The 26,375-nt window shown below is 41.4% G+C and overlaps 1 protein-coding gene across 2 annotated transcripts in view; it reads right to left on the reverse strand.

The window, feature by feature from the left end:
• Window positions 1-111: 111 nt before the first annotated feature.
• Window positions 112-26,375, reverse strand: part of MEGF10 (multiple EGF like domains 10) — a 176,812-nt gene continuing 150,548 nt past the window's right edge. Inside the window, exons 18-25 of one of the 2 annotated variants that reach the window (XM_075324747.1) lie at window positions 23,625-23,753; window positions 23,242-23,370; window positions 20,438-20,674; window positions 19,506-19,633; window positions 16,927-17,050; window positions 15,048-15,254; window positions 10,354-10,382; window positions 6,898-6,995 (exon numbers count right to left, since the gene is read on the reverse strand). In XM_075324747.1, coding sequence (XP_075180862.1) covers window positions 6,984-6,995; window positions 10,354-10,382; window positions 15,048-15,254; window positions 16,927-17,050; window positions 19,506-19,633; window positions 20,438-20,674; window positions 23,242-23,370; window positions 23,625-23,753 — 995 coding nt within the window. In that variant the 3' untranslated portion in view covers window positions 6,898-6,983. Of the gene's footprint in view, window positions 6,996-10,353; window positions 10,383-15,047; window positions 15,255-16,926; window positions 17,051-19,505; window positions 19,634-20,437; window positions 20,675-23,241; window positions 23,371-23,624; window positions 23,754-26,375 lie in introns of both variants that reach the window. The other variant, XM_075324739.1, reaches the window with a different exon arrangement.

Below are 26,375 nucleotides of genomic sequence, written 5' to 3' on the forward strand. Positions count from 1 at the left end.
GATATATTTTTGGCTTACCAAGAAGTTTCATGAATTTAAGACAAATGTTAGAGAAAAGCCTGAGAATGCTATTGGTTTACGAAAAAAAAATCATGAATTCAACAAATATAATAAAATGTAAAAAAAAGCACAATTATTTATTTAAGATTTTAGTTACAGAATAGTCTGCAAACCACAACATGTCCAATTCATGTAATATTAGTGGCTTTATTGTCCATTGTGTTTAACAGAGATACCTCAAGCTTTAAAAACACATGTATAGACCAACATATTTTTGCAGTGGCAATTGTTGAGCAGAAATTCGTATACTTTGTACAAAACAGTGCATCTATTCCCATACTGTTCCTATTCTTCCAGATTGGTGCAAAATCTTGGAGAAACAATAATTGAGCCATATTTCAAAACATGCCTTAAAGAATTTGGTGATCTATAGAGAAATCAAACTATTATCCACGGAGTGTTAAAATTTCCATACCACTTAACCATAGGGAACATCATTTGTCACGATGGTCCGTCAGCATATTGCAGGAATTCTAACAATAAATGAAATTATTTCATGATATATCATGTTGTGTTTAAACAATATAGATTTTATTGTGGAAGAAGTACAAAAATATCTTAATAAAGACTTTTTTTTGTTTTGTTTTTTTGACAAGAGCATTAAAATAACAGGGTACCAAGCTTCCTCAAACCGGCTGAAGTACAAACAGTGTCCTCCATCTTGTAACACAATAACTGATGTATATACACACACAATAAGCTAAAACAAAAAAAACACTCATACAGTATCATATTATTTCTAAACAATGAGATCACAGGTATGGCTTCTTTGTATCCCTATTTAGAAGGTTATTCAATCTTTAATAAAAGGATGGAAACTGTTTAAGGTTTGAATTATGACACAAGTGTACAGTACCTCTTTTTTATTGCTATATAACAGACCACCTTCCTCGTACAGTGGTGTTCAACAGATTTATTTCAAATAGAGCTACAACCCTGAAACCTTTCAAGGCGTACAGTGGGTAGATATAAAATTATTCTAATGGCCATGCATGCAAACTATGAAGATGAGATCCATAGTGTTATTCCTTCCATCACAGTACCTGTAATTCAGTGTGACACTGGAGCTGCTCTTTGGCGTGCCCCCTCCCTTCTGAGACATTACATCACACATCAGGGGTGTGGTCTGTTCCATGCTGTTGGTAACAGCCAGCCCCCTGATAATATTTGTGTACCTGCAGTCCAAGAACTGGGTGTGTGGTTACAACCTGTCACACCCCTTTTTCTCGAACTGCAGGGAAACAGACAATCAGGGGGCTGGCTGTTACTAACCACAGGTAGCAGGCCATGCCCCCTGTCCCAGAAGGGAGGGGTAGCACTAAGAAGCAGCTCCAACATCACACTTAATTACAGGTAGTGTGAGGGGGAGGAACAGCACTATGGATGCCATCTTTATAGTTTATGAGGTCATGGTCATTAGAAGATTTTTTTATCTCCCTGAAATACTCCATTCAATATCAATGTTCCATTATTTTAGACCATACTTGTCAACTTTTAGAAACTATTTTCCAGGAGACTTAAGATTGCAGTGCGCTAAGCCTAATTGTTTTTTGGGGGATAAACACTCCCTTTTCACAAACCACATCCTCTTTTTACAGACCATGATAGCTTTTCTTGGCCAAAAATAGCTGTTTTGAAGGTAACAACACTTAGGAGAGGTATTTGTGTGGCCAAATGGCAGTGAGCAAAACTGTTCCAGTCCCTTGAACGTGTATCTAAGTCTCATGACGCAGCATTCGAGCATCATAAACTGGAAATATTCAGGTAGTTCTGGGAGGCTTTTGGTATCCTAATAGTTTCCAGCTGTTCCAAAAATTCAAATCTCTTCTTTTTATTGTAGCCTCCCTGAAGTTCCAGGGGATTTGTCTAGCATATCCGAAATAACTGTTAACATTCTTGTTGGGGCACCCTATAACTTATAACACCCAAGAGGTTGTTTTTTTAAGTTACAATTAAAGAACTCACAAAACAGAGTTCTAATTACTTTGAGATGCCAAGCCACAAGTTCTTTAGCTCGGGATTTGAACGCATATGGATTTTATAATGGTTTATTACATGGAAGTAATTAGTTGTTCAGCTAACTTTTCACTATATAATTCTTTTAATTGTAAAACAGATGAACAAATGAACTTCATACAAAAAAATTCAACCTTCAATTTACAGTGAAAACAAAACAAATTATTTCAGTAGAAAAATGTAAATGTAAATGGAAAAAATGACAATGAATAACTCCACACAAATGCTCATTTTATATCATTGTATAGAATTTAAAGAGATACTATAATCAAGGATGAAACAAACAAGGCAACTTTCTTCTAACAAATAGCACCACATCTGTTCACAGGTTGTGTGTAGTATTGCAACTCCTACACACTTTAATGAAGCTGTACTGAAATGATCAACACAACCCATACTAAGGTGTGGTGCTGTTTTATGGAAAACATCTGTGTTTTGTAATCCTGCACAATTGTTTTAAGCCCTTTATCATTATGAAAGTCAGTCTTCTATGTATGAACTTTACAGACTTGAGATTAGAACAACTATAGTAACATTGAAAGTATGGAAATAGTTTTTCTATTCTAATTTATTATAAATATGGTGAGGTAAACCTACTGTTCAGTCGCATATACACCTCTTGGATAATGAAGAAGACTAAAGCGGACTTTACACGCTATGAGATTGCTACAGCGATCTCATTGGGGTCACCGATTTTGTGACGCACATCCGGCCGCTGTAGCGATGTCGTTGCGTGTGACACCTATGAGCGATTTTGCATCGTCGCAAAAACGTGCAAAATCGATCATCGGCAACATGGGGGTCCATTCTCAAATATTGTTACTGCAGCAGTAACAAAGTTGTTCCTCGTTCCTGCAGTAGCACACTTCGCTCCGTGTGACACCGCAGGAACGAGGAAGCTCTCCTTACCTGACTCCCGGCCACAATGCGGAAGGAAGGAGGTGGGCGGGATGTTCGTTCCGCTCATCTCTGCCCCTCCGCTTCTATTGGGCGGCGGTTCAGTGACGCTGCAGTGACGTTGCTGTGACGCTGAACGAACCGCCCCCTTAGAAAGGAGGCGGTTCGCCGGTCACAGCCACGTCGCTAGGAAGGTAAGTAGTGTGACAGGTCCGGGCGATGTTGTTCAACACAGGCAGCGATTTGCCCGTGTCGCACAACAGATGGGGGCAGGTACGCACGATGGCGATATCGGTACCAATATCGCAGTGTGTAAAGAGGCCTTAAAGAAAAGTGAATCAGTATAATATTGTTTTTAAGGTTTAGGCATTCTAGGTTTTGGAGGATAGTCGCATTCTATACCTTTTCACCTAAATTTAGGAGTCATTCTACAGTCATTTAGGAATCATAGGCTCTATTCTCATAAACATTGGTTTGGCCTACAAAATGGTGCATTTTAGACATGCCACAGATCAGAAAAATAACGGCAATAGCACAGTACAATTACATAAAATACAGTCATTCATCAGCACCCTTAAATTTTAGGCACAATACAAAATTGCAAAAAATGATTTACATAATTTGGACCATCCTTAATTCTTCTTCATATATTATTATTATTATACTTTTCCTCCAAATTCAAATCTGGGAGGTAACGTTTCTCATTGAGCAGAGTGTCAAAACTGTGTAGGGAAGCTTACAGGCCAGGCAGTGGTCCCTGGGAAAAGGTATGCAAATAACCTCTTCAAAAAGCTAGAGAACAGTCTCTTGGAAAACCAAAATCTTCTCTAACAGGAGAACATGGAGTATCTTTTCATTTTGTTGAAGAATCTGTTTTGGCTTTATGACGTAAAGGTAATATATCAACATAATTTCAACACTTAAACTATTTCTATGTGCATGTAGCTCTTTCAGAGACAAGTCCAGCAATACCTTTGTATGGCCGGTCCGATCAACCGTTACTAAATCAGCATTTGCATTGAAATGTAAAAGAGGATGAAATGTAAAAGGCTATAGATCTGAAGCCTCTGTCACTCCAGATCTAATCCTCACCAAGCACTATCTCCTCCTGCTTGTCTAACAGTCTCTATGGTCAAATATAGCTGGAAAGAAAAATTGCTCAACTAGGGTCTTATCCAATATATAAACAGTAAATAATATATAGGAGAGGCTCACCTTCTGTGGTTGTGAGTCACAACCACCATAAAGGCTTGTAGGTTGCCGCAGAACCCACGTGGAGATCAAACAATAAAGTAAAAGAAAGGGTTAAAACCTCCGTGCTTCCAAACAATCTAAACCATGTAGATTATAGTAAGATTTATTAGTCAACGCGGTTCAAAGCCCTCAAGGCTTCTTTATCAGGACAAATCAAACACTCTCTATGCTGTGTGACTTCAGGCAAAGGGGTTCTCAGTCAAGAAGGAGGAGGGGGGCTGAGGGGGGAATAGAGCTGGAGATCAGAGGCTTCAGATCTACAAATAGCTCTTCAGCCTCATTTGCATAACAATTGAAACTCTGCTTTCCTAGTAATGGAGAAATAGATTTGCTAGATTAAGGTATTAATGGGCTTGTCTTTGAAAGAAGTATATACTGTATTTGAATAAATAGTTTGGGGTGTGAAATCCTGCTTAGAGATTCCCTTTAAGTCATCCTACATGGCTCTTTAAAGAGTCAATATTGATTTCTAATATTGCTCCCTCCAATAGTTATCACTACAGACCTTCTCCTCAACCAAACTTAGAACGTAAAGGTTTGGCTCAATTCAAGTTTTCTCAGTCATAAAAAAAAGAAATACATGCAGAATCAATACCTTGCCCCTAAGGTTATACATTTTAATTATACCATATGGCAATATATTTGTTTTTTAGTTGACTGGAAAATTGACCCAAATTAAATTGTGTAAGAATATACTTTGCAAGCAATACTGAAGTAAAGAATACAAAAGAAGGTTCTTGGATCGAAAAATTAGAACAAAAAGGTAAAAAAAGATTAACAGTAAAGAGCTATGCAAAAGTCCAGCTTAAGCATAAAGCATAAAATCTAATTTCATTATAAAAGAAAATAAAATAAAAGGTACCTTAAGTATGCACAGGAATTCAGTTTGTAGCATAAAAATAATCTACACATGGCACTGTAAAGTATTTGCTATAATACAACACATATTAAAAAAACCTCAGATTAATAACACTGGTCTTGTACAACGATTGGCAGGTTCACTATACAGCCTCAGGAGAAATAACTGGTGATAGTTGCTGATATGCACCTTGCATAATGCAAACCCCTCCCCCCCCCCAAAAAAAAAAAAATAGTGATCCAAATATGTGAAGAGATATTTGGCAGTTAAAATAGTCCCATGAGTCCTGAAGGTTAATGGCCAACCACAATTTGCTGCAGGTATCTAGGTTTCTCATTAGTACGTAGCATCTTAATTCCAATGTACATAGAAAATAATTGGAAGAAATTCCTTTCGGCTCATAAAGTCAACATCCCGTCAATGAGACCGAGAAAATGTAAGATTCCTACTTGAGTTCTAAAATTATATTTTGTGCAGTAATCTGCCCTTCCTTTTACAATGTGCAGCTGTTTACCCAGTCATTACCCAGAATGGAATCTGCAATTTTGTGGGTTCTGGCAATATCCCTAAAATTACAAAGCTATTCTTATAAACAGATTCCTGGTTCACAAAACGACTTCTTAGAAGGTAATTTTGATGTAATTATACATTACTCTGTTTACCTTGTGTAAATAAACAGTATGCTAATTTGCAATTTTAAAGGGTTTCTTAGGCCTTTTTCTCAGGATAGTTATGGCCTTAAAATTCAACTCAGCCCTGTTCTGTAGACCAGTGAAGATCCCCACCGGTCATACACTGATGGCCCGTCCTACAGGTAAGCCATTTATTGAAGAGTCAAAAAAACATTTAAACACATACTGTGCTCTTCACACCTTATTTTACCATAATGTGTGACTGTGTCATGTAGTTTTAATGTAGAATCAGCGAGCTTTACGTTAGCGACGTTTTAGTCTGTCTTGTCCCCGATTCATTCATAAAACTATTTGCGATCTCTATATGATGGTTAAAGCCATCCTTCTATATACTGTATACCCTGAAACATATTACCCATTTTAGTTTTGTTAAACTAAAGCATCAAGTTTGATTTGTGAAGGATTCCTCAAAATAAGTATAAATAACGCCCACAGTGGAACTACCATACAATAATAAAATGTGGTAGACACCTCCAGGGTTTTTACATATGTACACACAAATACTGCCACTCACCGACTAAACCCTGGCTTACGTCTCATGTAATGGTTTAACATGTGGTCTTCAAATCTCCATTCAGTTGAGTTGTACCGCCACAGCACCTCTAACATACTAATACACAGTACTATTATACACACACTCACTGACTTGTATAACAAAGCCAGGTCAGTGCAAATGAAAGAACAATCTAAAAAATGTATTTTCACCATCAGGAAATTAGAACTGATCAATGCGGATCTATGGAATGAAAGCTTTCCGGCTCGTGCGGGCAAAGTGTTAGTGGTATGTATTTCAAAGGCTGGAAATATTCTCTATTGTTATACAGCAAATCGGTGAGCTCAATGAATAGCTCTTGTATATTGTCAAGTCAGCATTGCTACTTCATCCATCTCATCTTTAGGCTTGTCCTTTCCTTGGCAAACAAGGATTCCAGCTTTGCTGGTGCAGTCAGGTAATGCCGAGGACAGTAGTCTCACTTGATAGCAGTCTAGTGAACTGAAGCATACAGTTCAGCAGGAGTCAGCCGTAGTATGCTGGGGTTTGATTGATTGCTACTATCATTCACTGGTTGCCTCATTCTTAGTAGATGAACTGCTGTCTCGGACAGGAAGAAGGTCGTAGTGACATGGAATGTGACTGTTCTTAGGAAGGTCATAGAGATCTTGGCTGGCTTTACAGTTACTGTTGAATCCTCCTTGGGCAAGACTCACGGTAGGTTCTAAGGAAAAATAATGTAAATATATAGTACCGTCACTTATTATCATATGAAATTAACCCATTTAGTAATTATTTATGAAAGCTTTTTTCAAATTTCTTTTTTACAGACATTCAAAGGGAATCTGTCAGCCGGTTTTTGCTAAGTAAGCTGACGACAGCATGCTGCAAGAATTCAGAGATGCCTGTCTTGTCAGGGTATAATGTGTTGTTTATTTGCTATGTTTGTTTAAGCAGCAGATATCATTGCTTGGGCTAAAAAAAAAAAAAAAAATCACACACATGGCAGTCCGGCACACCTCCTCCTCTGATTGATACCTCACTGTAAATGTACAATTTCTATTGAGAGCCTGGTGAGGGCAGGGAAGGTTACTCAACTCTGCTAAATCGTAACTAAAAATTGTGATTGTGTCAGAACAGCTGCACCCAGGAATCTAAGTGATACATGTTTGTTTTCAGGATCTCTTTGCCTATGTCATGCTGCTCTCAGATGAGGTAGCAAAAACCTGCTGACAGACTGCCTTCAAGGGCCAATTCAGCTAGAAAACTAGTTTAAAATGCTTTGAAAAGTCGAAGTTGTAGTCAAAACTTTTATGACTTTCAACATTTTCATGCCAGTTTGCTGCAGCTTCGACAAAAAAGGCAAAGATGACCAGAAGTCAGGGTATGGATAAGCTTACTTGTAAAATTCACCAATGGTGCCAGTGATTATTACAACACAAGTCTCCAGTCCCCGGAGTAGCATTTCTGGTGAGGTGCACATCACTGAGAAGATGTGCCAAATTAATTAAGTGGCACACGACACATAGTGCATTGTACTCCAGCAAGCTCTTCATTAAGACTAGTGTATACAATGCCAGTCTTAATGAATCTGCCCCTCAGGGCAGCACGGTGGCTCAGTGGTTAGCACTACAGTCTTGCAGCGCTGGGGTCCTGGGTTCAAATCCCACCAAGGACACTATCTGCAAGCAGTTTGTATCTTCTCCCCGTATCTCCATGGGTTTCCTCCAGGTACCCCGGTTTCCTCCCACACTCCAAAAACATGCAGATAGGGACCATAGATTGTGAGCCCCAATGGGGACAGTGTTGCCAATGTATGTAAAGTGCTGTAGAATCAATAGCGCTATATAAATGAATAAATTATTATTATTATTATGGCTCACTTTTTCTTGTAGGAGTATTATCTGTGTTTTTCATGGATAGCACCTACAGGGCTGTTCACATGTCTGGGCAAAATCACAGAGACATGCCTGTTATTGATTCAAGAGTCAGATCAAAATTGACAACGCAAGTCTGTGGGTCCATAAAAAATTCAGATAGCATTCGGATACAGTACAGCTTTTAAAGACTGCTAGATAAGAAAAGAGAATTTTTTTTATGTACAAGAAAATTTGATGACACTTGGACCAAAGTAGTGAAAGTTGGCTGAAACTCTGAGCAAAAAAATTGGTCAGTTTTTCAGAAAAAAAACCAGACATCCGAATGAGCTCTTAGCACTTCTTTCTCTATAGCAAATTGTTTCTCCTAATCTATAACATTGTAAAATAGTCACTCATGTACTACATATTATGTTGCTGCTTGGGGGTGGTGACCTCTTTTCATTTTAATAAATTGTATGTACAATATACTGCATATACTATCAATAACTATTATTTGCTTTTTGCAGCTCTAGTTTTTTAGAATAGGTTTAATAGATATATCCAGTTTGGGAAACAGTAAAGACATATGTGCACAACTGTCACCAGGGGAAGAGGTTCTACAAACTCCAAGTCCTTTTGTCTTAGAAGGGTCGGCTGAAAAATTCATCACAGTGTGGCGTGCAGCTGACTCCCACATGTATAAAAAGTAGAAGCAAGGGAAAACATTAGATGGTCCATAGTGATGTCAAAAGGCTGTATAATGAACAGACATACCAAGTCCACCAACACAATGGTGTGATAAAAGTGTAGATTTATTCTAGCAGACATGTTGCAACGTTTCGACCCTCACTGTGTCTTTTTCAGGCTTAAAAAAAAGACCTAACAAGGTACAAAATGTTTCTACACATATTTGGGAGAATAAATCTACATCTTTATTACACCATTGGACTGCTGCGATTTTTCTACATTTTTCATTGAGAATTTTTCTGAAACTTGGATAGTTGTGTGGACCCCTGTCTGCTCTTCTATGATACAGTACATCATGGATGTACTACTGGTTGTGGTGCTATTTTCTTGTATGTGAAGTCCTCAAGTAAGAGACATTTCTTGAAAATGTTCTCCATTCTGACTAATAGATGAGAGTCTTGACCTGCCCTTCTCGTAATTTTTTTGTACCATGGAGTTATTTTGGTTTTGCTTTTTAAATTGGACAATTCCCATCAACAGAACTTGTCACGTGATTCATGCTGCCTGAACAACGGGCACCATGAATCACAGACCATCTCCTGCATCACAAACATATATGTTTTATTCTGAAACACTGTATTCTAAAACACTCAGCACTTGTTTGTAATGCAGGAGGTGATCTCTTATTCATGATGCCTGTGGTTCGGGCAGCAAATGGATCATGTGACTGATTTCCTCTAAATTAAGCCTTAGGGGTACTTTGCACGATACGACATCGCTAGCCGATGATAGCAATGCAGAGCGCGATAGTACCCGCCCCCATCGCACATGCGATATCTTGTGATAGCTGCCGTAGCGAACATTATCGCTACGGCAGCTTCACACGCACTATCCTGCCCTGCGACGTCGCTCTGGCCGACGACCCGCCTCCTTCCTAAGGGGGCGGGTCGTGCGACATCACAGCGACGTAACACAGCAGGCGGCCAATAGAAGCGGAGGGGCGGAGATGAGCGGGACGTAAACATCCCGCCCACACCCTCCCTTCCGCATAGCTGCTGGACGCAGGTAGGAGATGTTCCTCACTCCTGCGGCTTCATACACAGTGAAGTGTGCTGCCGCAGGAACGAGGAACAACATCATACCTGTTGCTGCAGCGAAATTATAGAAATGACCGACACTACACAGATCACTGATTTACGATGCTTTTGCGATCGTTTATCGGTGCATCTAGGCTTTACATGTTGCGATGTCGTTACTGGCGCTGGATGTGCGTCACTTTCGATTTGACCACGACAATATCGCAGTAGCGATGTCGCAACGTGAAAAGTACCCCTTATGTTCAAAACCATCTCATTGACAGGTAAATGACTTTGCCTCACAAAAAAATAATGTATCATCTATCCACAACATAAGTGAAAAATGTAGAATCTCTGTACCTCACAGAAGATCTCACCAACATAATCCAAATAAAAAGAAAAAAACCATTTCAGATAATCATACATGCACACTAAAACGTTTCAGTCAAGAGTGCCTTACCATTTTAGGTGGCCTTGAAAAATAATGTGCTGCAATAAAAAGCAACAACAATGTAACTATCTAAAATAATTGCTTCCCTCCTATCCCATAAATGAGTTATCTTTTGTATGACACAGCAAGCTTTCTGCTGGGTAAAATGAAAATGATTAGAGATCAGATGTCAAAGAGGTTATCCACTACTTTTACATTGATGGCATATCCTTAGGATACATCACCAATTCAATATCTGATCTAACACCCCGCACCCCCACTGATCAGCTTTTTTCGGTGAGGATGGCTGCGGAAGACAGCTGGTACTGCACATCCGCCTCCTATTGATTTGAATGAGAGGAGGATACACAGTACCCGACCGAGGCCACTATCAGTTGACGGGGCAGCTCCGGAACTGAGCATTTCTGGCCACCTACTGCCTTGGCTGGCACTGAAAATAGCTGATCAACGAGGAGGCTGGGGTGTCAGATCCCACACGATCAGACATCGATGACCTATCCTAAGGATTGGCCATTAATGTAAAAGTAGTGGACAACCTCTTTAAAGGGGTTGTCCAGGGAAGCAAAATATACTACACAGGCATACTCCCCATATCGATCCCCTGCCACTCGGGTTTTGATGCTTTCTACCCCCAGCCTCTACTTCATGATGCAGCATAGGCCATATTATTGACTGACTACAGCCCGTGATCGGCTGCATGTCTCTTTCAGAACATCATTGAAGCATCAATAAATAAAGACCAATGGAGAAATGGGCAGTGCAAGAGCAGAGGGGGATCAGTGATTGAGAACTTTTTTTTTAATTTTGTACCCCAATATTTTTTTTGTATTGAGAGATGCCTTTAATAGTGATAGGCGGACTTGCAGATACCTAGGATCGCATGTCTCATCGGGTTTAGAAAAAACCCGTTTCGGACCCACAATTGATCCCAGATATCTGGCTGGACGCTGGTCCTCATATAAGTCTATGAGGAGCCAAATCAGGAGCTTAAAAATGGTGGTAGAAGGAATAGGGGGATTGGAGCAGGTGCATTATATTTACCAGTCGCTGCATGCCTCCAACGCTACTTCCCCACCTACCGGCAGTCCCCACATCTCTGGTTGCAGTCAGAGGTGCCCACACCCTGTGTGACAGCGTGTTTGACTGTTTTCAATCAGAGACGCTGTCTGTGTGTGTCTATATTGCTGTAAAAATAAATAAGAAAATTGGCATAGGGTCCCCCATATTATGATACCCAGCACAAATAAAGCATACAGCTACAGACTGCAGCCCCGAGGCGTACACTTATATTGGCTGTGTACTGTATCAAAAAAGGATTGCATGCTGTGGTTTTTTTTTTAAACAAATAAATAAATAAAAAATGTAAATAATTTTAAAAAATGGCGTGTGGTCCCCCCCCAAAATTTTAATACGTAGCCATGATAAAGCTGACAGCTGGTGGCTGGTATTCTCAGGCTGGGGAGATTCATTCTTATTGGGCCCTCCAGCCTAAAAATAATAGCCTGCAGCTGCCCGGGATTGTTGCATCCATCAGCTGCGACAATTATGGAACTTTACCTAGCTCATCCTGATTGCCCTGGTGCGGTGGCAATCGAGGCATTAAGCGGTTAATAACTGGTGACAGCTACCACTAAGCCCTAGATTAGTAATGGGAGACATCAATGAGACCCCCATTACTAATTTGTAAGTGAAAAGAAATAAACACAAACACTGAAAAAATGCTTTATTGAAATTAAAATACACACACACTCTTTTACCCCTTAATTAACCTCCAAAACACCCAGGTCCAACATAATCCACATAAGGTCCCATGATGATTCCAACTCTGCTACATCTGTAGTGACAGCATGCGGGCATAGAACATGACTGACCACTGTGAGCTTCATGCAGAGAATGACTGAGCCATGCGATGAGTGGTAACGTCACTCAGATTATTTGCAGTCACAGCTGGAGGTTCCCATGGTCCTCCACCTGTGATCGCAGGTAACCTGACCTCCGGTGATCTCATTGAACTGAATGACCTCACCTCCGATGAGGTCACTGAGTTCACAGACCTGCATCTCCTTGAATAAAACCACATTTTTGTTGCCAAGAGATACAGATTTGGTGCTAAAATTTCTACACTATATACCTGCACCCAATGTACACCTCCTGGCAAAAAAATGTGATTTTGATGCAATAGTGATGCAATTTTTTTGCCAGGAGGTGTAGATTGGGTGCAGGAATATATTGTATAAATTTCAGCACCATATCTGTGTCTCTTGGCAAAAAAATGCACAAAAATGGTTTTGACGCCGTTTCGGTGAAATTTTCTGTCAGCAGGTGCAAATTTGGTGCTGAAATCTGGTGGAAACCTTTCAGCACTGAATTTGCACCTCATGGTGTTTTGATGCATTTTTTTGTTGTCAGGAGCTGTAGATTGGGTGCAGGAATATGGTGTAGAAATTTTAGCACCAAATCCGCATCTTTTTTTCTGCCAGGAGATGCAGGTCTGTGAACTCAGTGACTTCACTTGAGGTGAGGTCACTCAGTTCAATGAGGTCACCTGACGTCAGGTTACCTGTCGTCACAGTTGGAAGACTGTAGGAACCTCCAGTTGTGATAACAAATAACCTGAGTGACGTCACCGCTCATTGCGCGGCTCAGTCATGCTCTGCCTGAAACTCACAGCGGGCGGTCATATCTGTGCCAGCGTGCTGTCAATTCAGATGTAGCAGTGCTGGAATCGTCGTGCAATCTTGTGTGGATTACGAGGGACGTGGGTGTTTTGGGGGTTAATAAAGGGATGAAAGAGGGTGTGTGTATTTTATTTCAAATAAAGGATTTTTTTGGTGTTTGTGTTTATTTCTTTTCACTTACAGACTAGTAATGGTGGGTTTCATAGACACCTCCCATTACTAATCTAGGGCTTAGTGGCAGCTGTGAGTTGTTTTTAACCCCTTCTTACCTTGATTGCCACTGCACCAGGACAATCGTGATGAGACGGGTAAAGTTCCGGGATTGTCACATCTAAGGGATGTGATAATCCTGGGCAGCAGCAGGCTGCTATTTGTAGGCTGGGGGGGCGCCAATAAGCATTGGCTTTATCATTGCTGGGTATCAAAATTGGGGAGGAACGCACGCTGATTTTTAAAATTATTTATTTAAATAATTTTAAAAAGCCATATGTGGTCCCTCTTATTTTGCTACACAGCTAGATACAGCTGGGGGCTGCAGCCTGTAGCCATATACATTATCGGTGCTGGGTATCATAATATGGGGGACCTTATGCCAATTTTATTTATTTATTTTTACACCAATATAGACACACACAATGTCTCTGATTGAAAGCATATGAAAAAAAGAATCTGGCACTCAAAAATGAAGTGAAAGCAAAAAGATCCCTTTAGTTGGATGAACAAGGTAGTCGTGTATAATTTCTTTGACGTTTCAGTCAATTAATTACCTTCCTCATATATACACTGTCATAAGTGCTAGGTAGATATATTGCAATCAGCTGTGAGACGCTGCTGAATATGGTAGCTGTGGGATCAGGTCAGGTGTAGGAGGTTGGCATGAGATGTAGCAATATCACTTTGGTGAATGGATTGCAATATATCTACCCAGCACTTATAACAGTGTATATATGAGGAAGGTCATTAATTGACCGAAACGTCAAAGAAATTATGCATGACTAGTACCTTGTTCACCCAATTAAAAGGGATCTTTTTGCTATCACTTCATTTTTGAGTGCCAGATTCTTTTCTTCATATGAAGACGGGCTTGGACCTTATCTGAGCACCAATTATAACCACCAGGAGTGCCGTATACCCATCATTTTCGGATTGAAAGCAGTCAGGCATGCTGCTACTCGGGGTGGAGGCGCCTCTGATTGCATCCAATCAAAGATTCGGGGACTGCCGGTGGGCGGCAGAAGCAGTACACGTGTATGAGGTTAATGAGCGGCCCGGAAGCAGTGTACAGCCTCGCGACAGACTCGGTAAGCATAACCCGCCTGTTTTTCCCTTTTTTTCTCTCTCTTTCCTTTATTTTTTTTTTAATTACTCGAGTTGCCGCACCCAGAACATTACCCAGAGTTCCCTGAGAACTCTGGGCCCGGGGTCAGTGCTCAGGTACTTTTGAACCCGCGCAGATCCGGATTTTTGCAGTCTTGGTCCGCCCATCTCTAGTCTTTAATGATTCCATGAATGACATCATGTTCATGCTGCTCTATTTTAAATTCAAGTACATTACATTGAAAATTCAGAAAGAAGATGTCTCATATTAAAGACACAGACTAAATCATCAATTTACATGAGACACACGGTAAATGTCAGCACATTTTGCATACTTAAGTAGTGGTATAGCCTGTCCCCCAATTAGAAACATACCTTTTTTTAGAGATCCGATGTGCCAGTCATGAGAAATCTAAAAGCCATATGAAAATCAGCCTGGAAGTGCACTGGGGCGAAACCATGCACTTGATCTGCTTCTTCCTCCTGTGCACTTGCATGAAGATTTGCACTTGATTTGTATTCCTTTTACGCTAGATTTCTTAAGACTGGCACATCGGATCGCTACAAAAAAGTGTCACTTTTATGGGGGGACAAACGCCTACACAGCCATTCCACTACAGAACTTCCATATGTATAAACTTGCTGACAGTTTTTCCTTTAGTAAGGAAAGGAAAATAAAAGTACAGAATGAATTAAAGGAACACTTACCAACTTCATACACATTCTTGGTGGCCAAGCTGGTATTACTTATCTCTGCATAGGCAGAGTCTCGGCGTGCCGGTGACTTCATCTCCACATAGCCACACTCTGTGTGTTTTGGTAGAAGAAGTGGTGGGTCCTTGATGGTTGCATATGGGTTTTCAGTACTGCTCAATGAACAACTACTAATGCTATATGCAGAACTCTTCAAGAGACCTGGGAAAACCATAAACCAAGAGGTTCAGACGAGTGTACGTAATAAACAGTGTATTATGCTGTAATAGTATCTTTTACTTCTAATACATATAAATTGCACTGGAAATATCAAATACTTGTATTTCATAAGATTAAAAAGTTATTTACTGCACCATTTTGTAGACACCTTACTACATTCCCCTTAGTGCAGGAGTTTTTCATTTCCTCAAGTAAGAATATTAGGTTCTTATGTAAAATTGATATTTTTTTCTTCAGATTTAAAAACTATGTAATAATAACAAACTGAATAGCCTTATGATTAAAATATGAACAAATGAAAATATAGGTCTCATTGCAAATGCTCTTCCTAAAGGCCCCGTTACACGCAACGAAGGATCTAACGATCCGCCGGGGTCACAGATTCCGTGACGCACATCCAGCATCGTTAGCGATGTCGTTGCGTGTGACAGCAAGGAACGACCGCTAACAATGGAAAATACTCACCTTATCATCCATCGTTGACACGTCGTTCCTTTTTAAATAATCGTTGATTGTTGCGCACGCAGGTTGTTAGTCGTTCCCGAGGCAGCACACATCGCTACGTGTGACACCTCGGGAACGACGAACTGCAGCTTACCTTCAGCCACCGGCATTGAGGAAGGAAGGAGGTGGGCGGGATGTTATGTCCCGCTCATCTCCGCCCCTCCGCTTCTATTGGGCAGCCGCTTAGTGACGCCGCTGTGACGCCGCACGAACCACCCCCTTAGAAAGGAGGCGGTTCGCCGGCAACATCGACGTCGCTAGGCAGGTAAGACCGTGTGACGGCTCCTAATGATTTTGTGCACCACCCGCAGCGATTTACCCATGGCGCACAAACGACGGGGGCGGGTACTTTCACAGGATATCGCTGCGTGTAACACCCCCTTTAGTCTGGTAGCTAAGCTCTATACTGCAGTATCCGGCCATCTAGAGGCAACTTTGCTGGATTCTGAAGGGAAAGAAAAGGGTAAAAAAATAAACTCTTATAATCACCTTTCCTTAGCTTTGCCCATACCTATCACACCATCGCTTGGCTCCACAATCGGTTCTTTTTTAGCCTTTTGGTCTTCTTTTTTCTGGCAACACAACTGATTAGACCCCTCGTGGAGGGTGAAGCATAATGACCAGTGACATGCCCAACACAGATGTGTAGGGCCTCGTCAACGAAAGAGAGAGAAGACCCAGAAGAGAGAAGAAGTGGAAGCGGCTGAAAAGCAAGGAAGGCAGAACTAATCCAATCGAAGAGCTGGATGACAGCTGGACATATATGCCTTCCAGGCAAAGTTCCCACTATCACCCTACAAATTGAGTGAAACTGGCCAAATTGAATATCGTAAGATTTACTCAACTCTAGTTTATAATATACTGTGGAACCTTGGCTTAAGAGTAACCTGGTTTGAGAGCATTTTGCAAGAAAAGCTGACATTTTTAAAAAATTATAACATAGTAAACGAACAAGATTTCACAATATAAGCATGACGAGAGGCCTCCCCACCCCTGTACAGTACTGTACCTCCCTCCCTGCGCAGATACAGTACTGTACTGTGAAATAAATCACACTGTATAAAGCTACTTTTCAGTTTTATATAGTGCTGATTTGCCACTCATTTGTTGTGCACAGTGTATAGAGGTCATATCGCATCCTTAGCATTACCATGGTCAGTCAGAAATCCTCCTTGCTTCCAGTCTGCTGGCAGAGTTCCTGTGTAATCAATTGTGTGTGATCTCTTCCCAGGATCCAAACTCTTGAGGTTTACAAAGAGCTGACTGCTTTTTGACTGGTTGAAAAAAAGAAAATGCTAAATGTATTGTAATTTTTTATTGCAGATCAGTTGCACTAAACCTTTACTATACACATCAATATAAAAAGCACTGGTCTAGAGGATATCATCTTACCATATCATTAATAGATGATGATAATCAATCAGTCAATAATGCTTTATTTTTGTGGAACTCTACTTAGTGTTATTGCTTTAGTCTGAAGTACTTGTAATGACTTAACAAACAAAAAAGAAAATGTTAAATAATTAATTGGTACTATTGATTTATTGATAGAAAAGTCCTTTGAGGATAGTACTTTCTACTCCTATTAATATATAAACAGACATTGATGGCAGTCAATTTTCTAGGGATAGACTTAAAACAAAAAAAAATATGAAGGTAAAGGGGTTGTCCACAACCAGGACAACCCCTTTAAAGCCTATACTCACCTCTGGTTCCGGCACCGTTCCAGTGGTGTTCTGGCTCAAATTTTCAGGGCTCATTACTTTGTGACGTCACATGAGTCCCTCGTCCAATTACCGTTCCTGTCTTCAAACACAGCAGCAATCAACAGGAAGTCAACGGTAGCTGCAGTTGGCCAGCCATGAACCCAGAGAATGTGAGCCAGGACACCAATGCAACAGCGCCGCCACGGGAGGTGAGTATATGCTTTTAATTTTACCTCAGAAAATGTGGAATCAGATGGGGTTCTCCTAGTAGTGCACAACACCTTTAAGTAACAGATTGATTTTTATAAAGGTACATACATCCAGATTCAGCTTTTGCACACGGAGCAACACGAGGGTCAAGCTAAATCATGTAAATTTTGAAAGCCTTGTTTTGGGGGTGCCTTGATTGGTGTGTTAAAAAATTTAGGTATGAGGAGGTAACTATGTAATCATTGAAGAGAAATCTAGTGTAGTATTTTTAGCCCAAAAACTACTTCCATGAATGCCAAGTCAATCTAAACAGCAGGAATCTCATTATTGTGGCCTCAAAATACCCCAGCAGAACATGAGTAAAGAGCAGAATTTCTGGAATTCCTCCAGTAGTTGGTTCAATTTCTAGTTTAACATTAAGATGTTATACACGTGTCGCCATCATTGCCAATATATTAGAGTTCATACAATCAAGATGACTATGTGGAGAAGATAATGTAGGGGATATTTGTAAAGGAAGTAATACCAGTGGTAAAACTTGCTAAAGGGTTAAGCTGGGTTTACACACTGCAACATCTCAAACGACATCGCTGTAACGTCACCGGTTTTGTGACGCAATAGCGATGTTGTTTGCGATGTTGCAGTGTGTGAATCCTACCAGCGACCTGGCCCCTGCTGTGAAGTTGTAATCGTTACAAATCGTTCAGGACCATTCCTAGGTCCTTTGTTTCCCGCTGTGCAGCATGAAGTTTCAGTGTGTGAAGCCTTTTCAGCGACTTTGTTAGCAACTTCCCTTTCAAAAGGCTGCTTATCAACGTCCCCAACAACCAGCTAGGTCGCTCTGCAGGTCCGGATCGCTGTTGCGTTGTTGGCCAGGTTTGCCTGTTTGAACGCTCACCAGAGACTTAGCAGAGACTTAGGGAGGTCGCTATTGCGTCACCAAACCGGTGACATTACAGCGATGTCCTTTGCGATGTTGCAGCGTGTAAACCCAGCTTTAGTGTCACGGGTGTGTCATGGGTGACAGACAGTCATGTGGTTTCTGGCAATAGAAGGTCACAGCGTTTGGCAGCACAAAATGCTCCCTGACGTTTTATTGTTCCTGCTGTTAGTATTCATTGTATTAGGTAGCTTTCCTGCTGTGTTTTTATCTGTTCTCCTATAAGACCCAGCAGAGCCCTCCTTCCATCCAACTGCTCATTATCAGTATTTTCCATGTGCTTAAATATTCCTATCTTTCCTGAACTTGTGCTGGTGATATTATCAGTTCATTCAAGCTCTGGTTGCATGCAGGTGGCTTGTAATCATCTGTGGTGTTATTGCTGTTACTTTCCAGAACGTCTACCTGAGTCAGCTGTGGATACGTAGTTCATACATTTTCCCCCTGTATGTCCTCCTTGTTATCTTTAGTGTTTAGTGGGGTTGACAAAGAGTTCACCCCATCCATTCTTTATTTAGGGCCCAGCCCTAGGGATACCTAGGATCAGGTATCCTGTTGGCGCATAGGTGCAGAACCTGTCTTGGGTGGTGATGGACCCCAGGGACCAGCAGTAGGTTTGGTCAGGGGTCACCATCTTCCCCACCCCTAGACACAGTGTTTCCCTTCCTTTCCCTTTAGCCTGGTACTTTCCTGTATCTAGCGTTACAGTTAGTCCCATGTCATAAACTAATGGGATTTATCATGATCTTATGATTATTGAGGTCCAACTTTCAGTACCCTTCACAATGCTGAGAATGAAAGGTCTCAGTGCTACAGCTCTTTTCGGCCTAAGTAGTAGTTATGGAAAATAACCATGTAGATTTGATGCCTTACCTTGGAAACAACCATTCTGTCCATATTGTTAAGGTGAGGTCCACTTGTGCACTGACTCAATGTGTGGTAGCTTGGATTAGAGAAGTACTGGCTGTTAGGATTTGCTCCATTATTGTGCGGGAGAGTATCTGTGTGAAATTAAATATTTTTGGTCTTAAAACTTAGCATTTCCAGTGTTATCACATCAAAACCAGCTTTTCCCCACTGAATACATTACATCATCTGTATCTCAGGGTTTATAATCTGAAGAGTTGAGCAGAGTACAAATCTATGTTATGTCTTTATTCTTCCTTATGTTTGCTCTTGCCTGCATATACAATACATTATCTAACATTTAATGTACATCTTGCTGTATAAGTAACTGTAAATGATTACATAATGTAAATTATGGCTGATAATTATGCACAACAACTCCGTCAGCATCACTACAGTCATTGGACCCGTCGGCGCATATGCCCCATTCCTGTTTTACAGGGGTTCGGACATAAGCCATGAGAGTGTCACTTAATGTACTGGCTATGGCAATGTGAACCCAGCCTTACTTATTTAACGTTTTACATTTGTTTAATTAAAACAGGCACATGGGCCCCAATTCATCATTTGTGTTTTTTAAGTTACTTTTCTTTTTTCTTTTGTATTATTTCTCTAAATAGCTCCAAAATTTGCCCTAAAATGCCTAGCTTACATAAAATCACTATGGTGGGACTGGAAACATTTGCAACAAATTTTGCGACTTCTTAAAAAAAAATGATGAATGAGTCGAAAACATCTAGAAAACAAAAACCCTGTCCACAATGATGAACATAAGAAACAGGCAAAAAGATATAGAATGTCATTTTTATATAGGTGCAAATTAAATGAAAAAGCAGGCAAAAAATATCTCAATTAAAACAAAAAACAGGCCGAGTGTTTTTTATATAGTAAGTTGTTACCTGCAATGGTATAATCTGTGCTGAGGACTCGGACGGTGGGGGTGTAGGATACAGATGGCATCGTTGTCTCTTTGCCCTTCTGTTTATGTCTATAGATAATAAAAAGGGCTAACAGGAACAGGACAACCAGGACAAGGATAATGATGCCAGCAATGGCACCAATCTGGTACGTGTCAGCAGGGATGGCAGCGCTGGTGCGGGTCAGGCTGTTCAGGTTTCCTACAATTATCATTACAGCTAGAAGGGAATAGCAGGGAGAAAATTAATTAGCACACGCTGATAAGAGGGGGTGAATTAAGTAAGAGGTCATTAGCTGAGACAATGAATCAACTTATCGTACAAAAGACAATAAATGACTATTTCATAATGTGGACGCCTCGTTGTACAGAACAGATAATTACAATTTCTACATATAATATGCTCATTGTGAGTCCACCATTAATAACGTAATTTCATAAAAATCACATTAAAACCAGTGAAATATTAAGCCTAAGCCACACGGCATGAAAATCAGACCGAATAGAATGCGATAAAACATCAGATTCCACTCGGAACAATATCAACCTATGTCCCAGCACCCATGAGCGATTATTTTCTCGGCCCCAATCGGACCGAGAAAATAATCGCAGCATGCTGCGATTGTAATGTGAGACTCTTTCTCTCGCACCCATTCAAGTCTATGGGCGAGAGAAAGATTACACTGCACTCGCATTACACTGGTGTATCGCGAGTGCAGTGCGAGAATGGCAATAACCCGCAATGGAGCAGAGAGGGAGATAAATACCTCCCTCCCCTCCTCCGTGCTGGCCCGCCCCTCCTTAGCACCGGCCTACCGCTCCTCAGAGCCGGCCCGCCCCCGCAGCTTTGGTACGATTGCATCATCGGACCTCAGTTGCAGTGACACTCGCATGACACTCGGCTCCTGCTGTGCTGCCAGCGTAAGCAGAGTATCATGCGAGAATCTCAGTAGCCCCCGTGTGGCCCAGGCCTTACTACTTTGCTATAACTAAGACTAAAATAATGAAATGCATGCATTGCATTGTGTTATATGTCTTGTTAAACTGTTTGGTATTGTCATTATTCAATACAACTAGGTAACGAACACAAATACGGTAGTTCAATTTACATATACTCTGACATACAGTTAGGTCCAGAAATATTTGGACAGTGACACAATTTTCGCGAGTTGGGCTCTGCATGCCACCACATTGGATTTGAAATGAAACCTCTACAACAGAATTCAAGTGCAGATTGTAACGTTTAATTTGAAGGTTTGAACAAAAATATCTGATAGAAATTGTAGGAATTGTACACATTTCTTTACAAACACTCCACATTTTAGAAGGTCAAAAGTAATTGGACAAATAAACCAAACCCAAACAAAATATTTTTATTTTCAATATTTTGTTGCGAATCCTTTGGAGGCAATCACTGCCTTAAGTCTGGAACCCATGGACATGACCAAACGCTGGGTTTCCTCCTTCTTAATGCTTTGCCAGGCCTTTACAGCCGCAGCCTTCAGGTCTTGCTTGTTTGTGGGTCTTTCCGTCTTAAGTCTGGATTTGAGCAAGTGAAATGCATGCTCAATTGGGTTAAGATCTGGTGATTGACTTGGCCATTGCAGAATGTTGCACTTTTTTGCACTCATGAACTCCTGGGTAGCTTTGGCTGTATGCTTGGTGTCATTGTCCATCTGTACTATGAAGCGCCGTCCGATCAACTTTGCGGCATTTGGCTGAATCTGGGCTGAAAGTATATCCCGGTACACTTCAGAATTCATCCGGCTACTCTTGTCTGCTGTTATGTCATTAATAAACACAAGTGACCCAGTGCCATTGAAAGCCATGCATACCCATGCCATCACGTTGCCTCAACCATGTTTTACAGAGGATGTGGTGTGCCTTGGATCATGTGCCGTTCCCTTTCTTCTCCAAACTTTTTTCTTCCCATCATTCTGGTACAGGTTGATCTTTGTCTCATCTGTCCATAGAATACTTTTCCAGAACTGTGCTGGCTTCATGAGGTGTTTTTCAGCAAATTTAACTCTGGCCTGTCTATTTTTGGAATTGATGAATGGTTTGCATCTAGATGTGAACCCTTTGTATTTACTTTCATGGAGTCTTCTCTTTACTGTTGACTTAGAGACAGATACACCTACTTCACTGAGAGTGTTCTGGACTTCAGTTGATGTTGTGAACGGGTTCTTCTTCACCAAAGAAAGTATGCGGCGATCATCCACCACTGTTGTCATCCGTGGACGCCCAGGCCTTTTTGAGTTCCCAAGCTCACCAGTCAATTCCTTTTTTCTCAGAATGTACCCGACTGTTGATTTTGCTACTCCATGCATGTCTGCTATCTCTCTGATGGATTTTTTCTTTTTTTTCAGCCTCAGGATGTTCTGCTTCACCTCAATTGAGAGTTCCTTAGACCGCATGTTGTCTGGTCACAGCAACAGCTTCCAAATGCAAAACCACACACCTGTAATCAACCCCAGACCTTTTACCTACTTCATTGATTACAGGTTAACGAGGGAGACGCCTTCAGAGTTAATTGCAGCCCTTAGAGTCCCTTGTCCAATTACTTTTGGTCCCTTTAAAAAGAGGAGGCTATGCATTACAGAGCTATGATTCCTAAACCCTTTCTCCCATTTGGATGTGAAAACCCATATTATATATATATAATTGTATTTCTGAACATGTTTTTGTAAACAGCTAAAATAACAAAACTTGTGTCACTGTCCAAATATTTCTGGACCTAACTGTATCTGTCCTATCATAGTACTGAATGCTTCTCATACACCTCACCTTGGTCACACCTTGTCCCTTTCCAGCCTGGGCTGCAGTAACAGGTTCCAGTAATGTGGTCGCATGTGGAATTGTTAACACAATCACAAACCTGTCGGCATCCGTATCCATATGAACCAGCCGGGCATTCTAACAGGACACAGAAAATGGACATGAGAATAGCTAGATTAGTCACTGGTGGACTCGTGGCCTAAAAGCTCATTAAAATATACAATTCCACCTGCTTTGGAGGTATAAACGGGCCCCCTGACCTTTTAGGCCCCTGTGCGAACACACAGGTTGAACCAGTCATATGTCTGTCCCTGAGATTGGTGAACCAATATAATGGAAATCAGTCTTAAGAGTTATCATCCCCCCAAAGCACTACATATAGTTGGACTTACTCTGTTCACAGTGTTTTCCCATGAATCCCGTGCGACATGTACACTGCCCAGTTATATGGTCACAGTCGGCACCATTTTGACACTGGCACACTCGGGAACATTCCTTTCCAAAGTAACCCAGTGGGCATCCTATAGGAATGATGACAATGTTATTATTTATCACGAGGGCCTTACCAATTACTATAGCAAAGAAATAGCATATCCACAGTTAGGGGGAGTTGTATCTAATGTTGGTGGAGCATATGTACTGCTTCTTCATATGGTTGATTTTTTTTTTTGGGCAGAAATCACTAGTATAAGCAAGAATAAGAAACTTTGTGATATATCTTATTACAGAAAAATTCCTCATTTAAGGGTACCGTCACACTTTAGCGATGCAGCAGCGATCCCACCAGCGATCTGACCTGGTCAGGATCGCTGCTGCATCACTACATGGTCGCTGGTAAGCTGTCAAACAGGCAGATCTCACCAGCGACCAGTGACCAGCCCCCAGCCAGCAGCGACGTGCAAGCGACGCTGCGCTTGCACGGAGCCGGTGTCTGGAAGCTGCGGACACTGGTAACTAAGGTAAACATCGGGTATGGTTACCCGATGTTTACCTTAGTTACCAGTGCACACCGCTTAGCTTAGCGTGTGCAGGGAGCAGGAGCCGGCACTGGCAGCGCGAGAGCTGCGGAGGCTGGTAACGAAGGTAAATATCGGGTAACCACCTTGGTTACCCGATGTTTACCTTGGTTACAGCTTACCGCAGGCTGTCAGACGCTGGCTCCTGCTCCCTGCACATACAGGATTGTTGCTCTCTCGCTGTCACACACAGCGATGTGTGCTTATCAGCGGGAAAGCAACAATAAAAAAACAAACCAGGGCTGTGTGTAACGAGCAGCGATCTCACAGCAGGGGCCAGATCGCTGCTCAGTGTCACACACAGCGAGATCGCTAATGAGGTCACTGCTGTGTCACAAAAACCGTGACTCAGCAGCGATCTCAGTAGCGATCTCACTGTGTGTGAAGTACCCCTTAAAGGGAACCTGTGACCTCCAGAAATGCTATTTACACTTTTTAACTGCTGATATAGTGATAATCTCCAGATAAGGGCTCATGCAGACATCCATGCAACATGGTCTAAACACAGACCTCAATGCATGGACTGACCGCAGGTCTCCCTACCCGAGCATGACAGCTTCATATATTTCTATGAGGTTGCCATGCTTTCGTTGGAAGACCTGAAACCATTCCGTGCTTGGACTGTGTTGTACAAATGTCTGCTTGAGCACTAAATTGCATTTAAACCTTGTCTGGCAGCTTACTGGAGCAGCAACTACAGTACAGGGAGAAAATTAAGTTTTACTGTACATAATTATAAAACCTATTTATGATATTGGGAATAACTATTAAAAGGGTTATTCTCTTCTTCAATATTCAGGAGCAAACTGCTCCCCTGTTTCCCGGCTTCCTAGTTGCCGTAGGACGGGGCACTCCTGAAGATTGTCAGTTAAGTCATATCTCCGATGCAGGTAGCAGAGACCACTTGCAAGCCCTCACTCCTTACCCAGGAAATCAGTCACCTCTGATACACTGCAGTGGTAACCGGTAAGCTAGGCAATGAGTTGTCTATGTAGAGTTAAAGGGAACCTGCCAGGTCCAATATGCACCCAGAACCACAAGCAGTTCTGGGTGCATATCTCTAATCCCTGCTTAACCATCCCAGCATCTAGTAGCATACATAGAGATCCTTAGAAAAAAGTATTTCTAAAGATCCTTCATGATTTGCTAATGAACTCAGGGACTACCCACAAGGGCGTGATTTTCCCCCGACTAGTCTGCCCTATTAGCATGTTAGCATGTCCCCAGGGGCATGCTAACATGCTATTCAATGCCCATTGCCCAGCGTCATAGGCAGTGCCGTGCATACCTGTGCCCGTTGTCACCGCCTCAGATGCCAGCCTTAGGGTGAGTGCACACGATCAGAATACCCGACACTTCCGGTCATGCGCACTACGAAGCTGGGTGTACATATCCCGGCAGAGAGGTCTAGTGTGTATGACTGGAATTGCCGGGCACTCTGATCACGTGCACTGACCCTAAACACTGTGGACTTGCTAACATGCTAAGAGGGCGGACTAGTCGGGGGAAAATCACGCCCTTGTGACTAGTCCCTACTATGCTCATTAGCATATTATAAAGGATCTTTAGAAATAGTTTTTCTAAAGATCTCTTTATGTATGCTGCTAGATGCTGGGACAGTTTGGAAGGGATTAGAGATTTGCACCCAGAACTGCTCATTGTTCTGGGTGCATATTGGACTTGACAGGTTCCCTTTAAAAATTCCTATGTTTTAAGTTAAATTGCAAAGTTGTTTGCTTTACAAACTCTTTGCAATTTGCCATTTTTCAGAAGCTAAGACAACTCCATTAATACTGTTGTATAATGTCCACCGTGCTTCTATTACTGACCCCTTATTTCTATGTGCTGTGTACCGGAGATATAAGAGCAGCTGGCTTCCTCTCTCCTTGGAGTTGACCTCGGGGAAAACTAAAAATTAGAAATTGGCCTACAAATCTGCTGAACATGCAGACTCCAAGTCATACTATAGGCAGATATAATAGTATTACTCAATTAAGCACTTTTGACAGCTCATTCTGAAAAATCACCCAAAACAAGTCACATTGTAAGAGTTTGCACTCTGCTATTTCTCTATCCCCAATGAGTTGTGTGCTGCAAAAAGAAAGAAAAACTATTGATCCATTGAAT

Source organism: Anomaloglossus baeobatrachus, chromosome 1, assembly GCF_048569485.1.
Source record: "Anomaloglossus baeobatrachus isolate aAnoBae1 chromosome 1, aAnoBae1.hap1, whole genome shotgun sequence".
NCBI classification, from domain to species: domain Eukaryota; kingdom Metazoa; phylum Chordata; class Amphibia; order Anura; family Aromobatidae; genus Anomaloglossus; species Anomaloglossus baeobatrachus.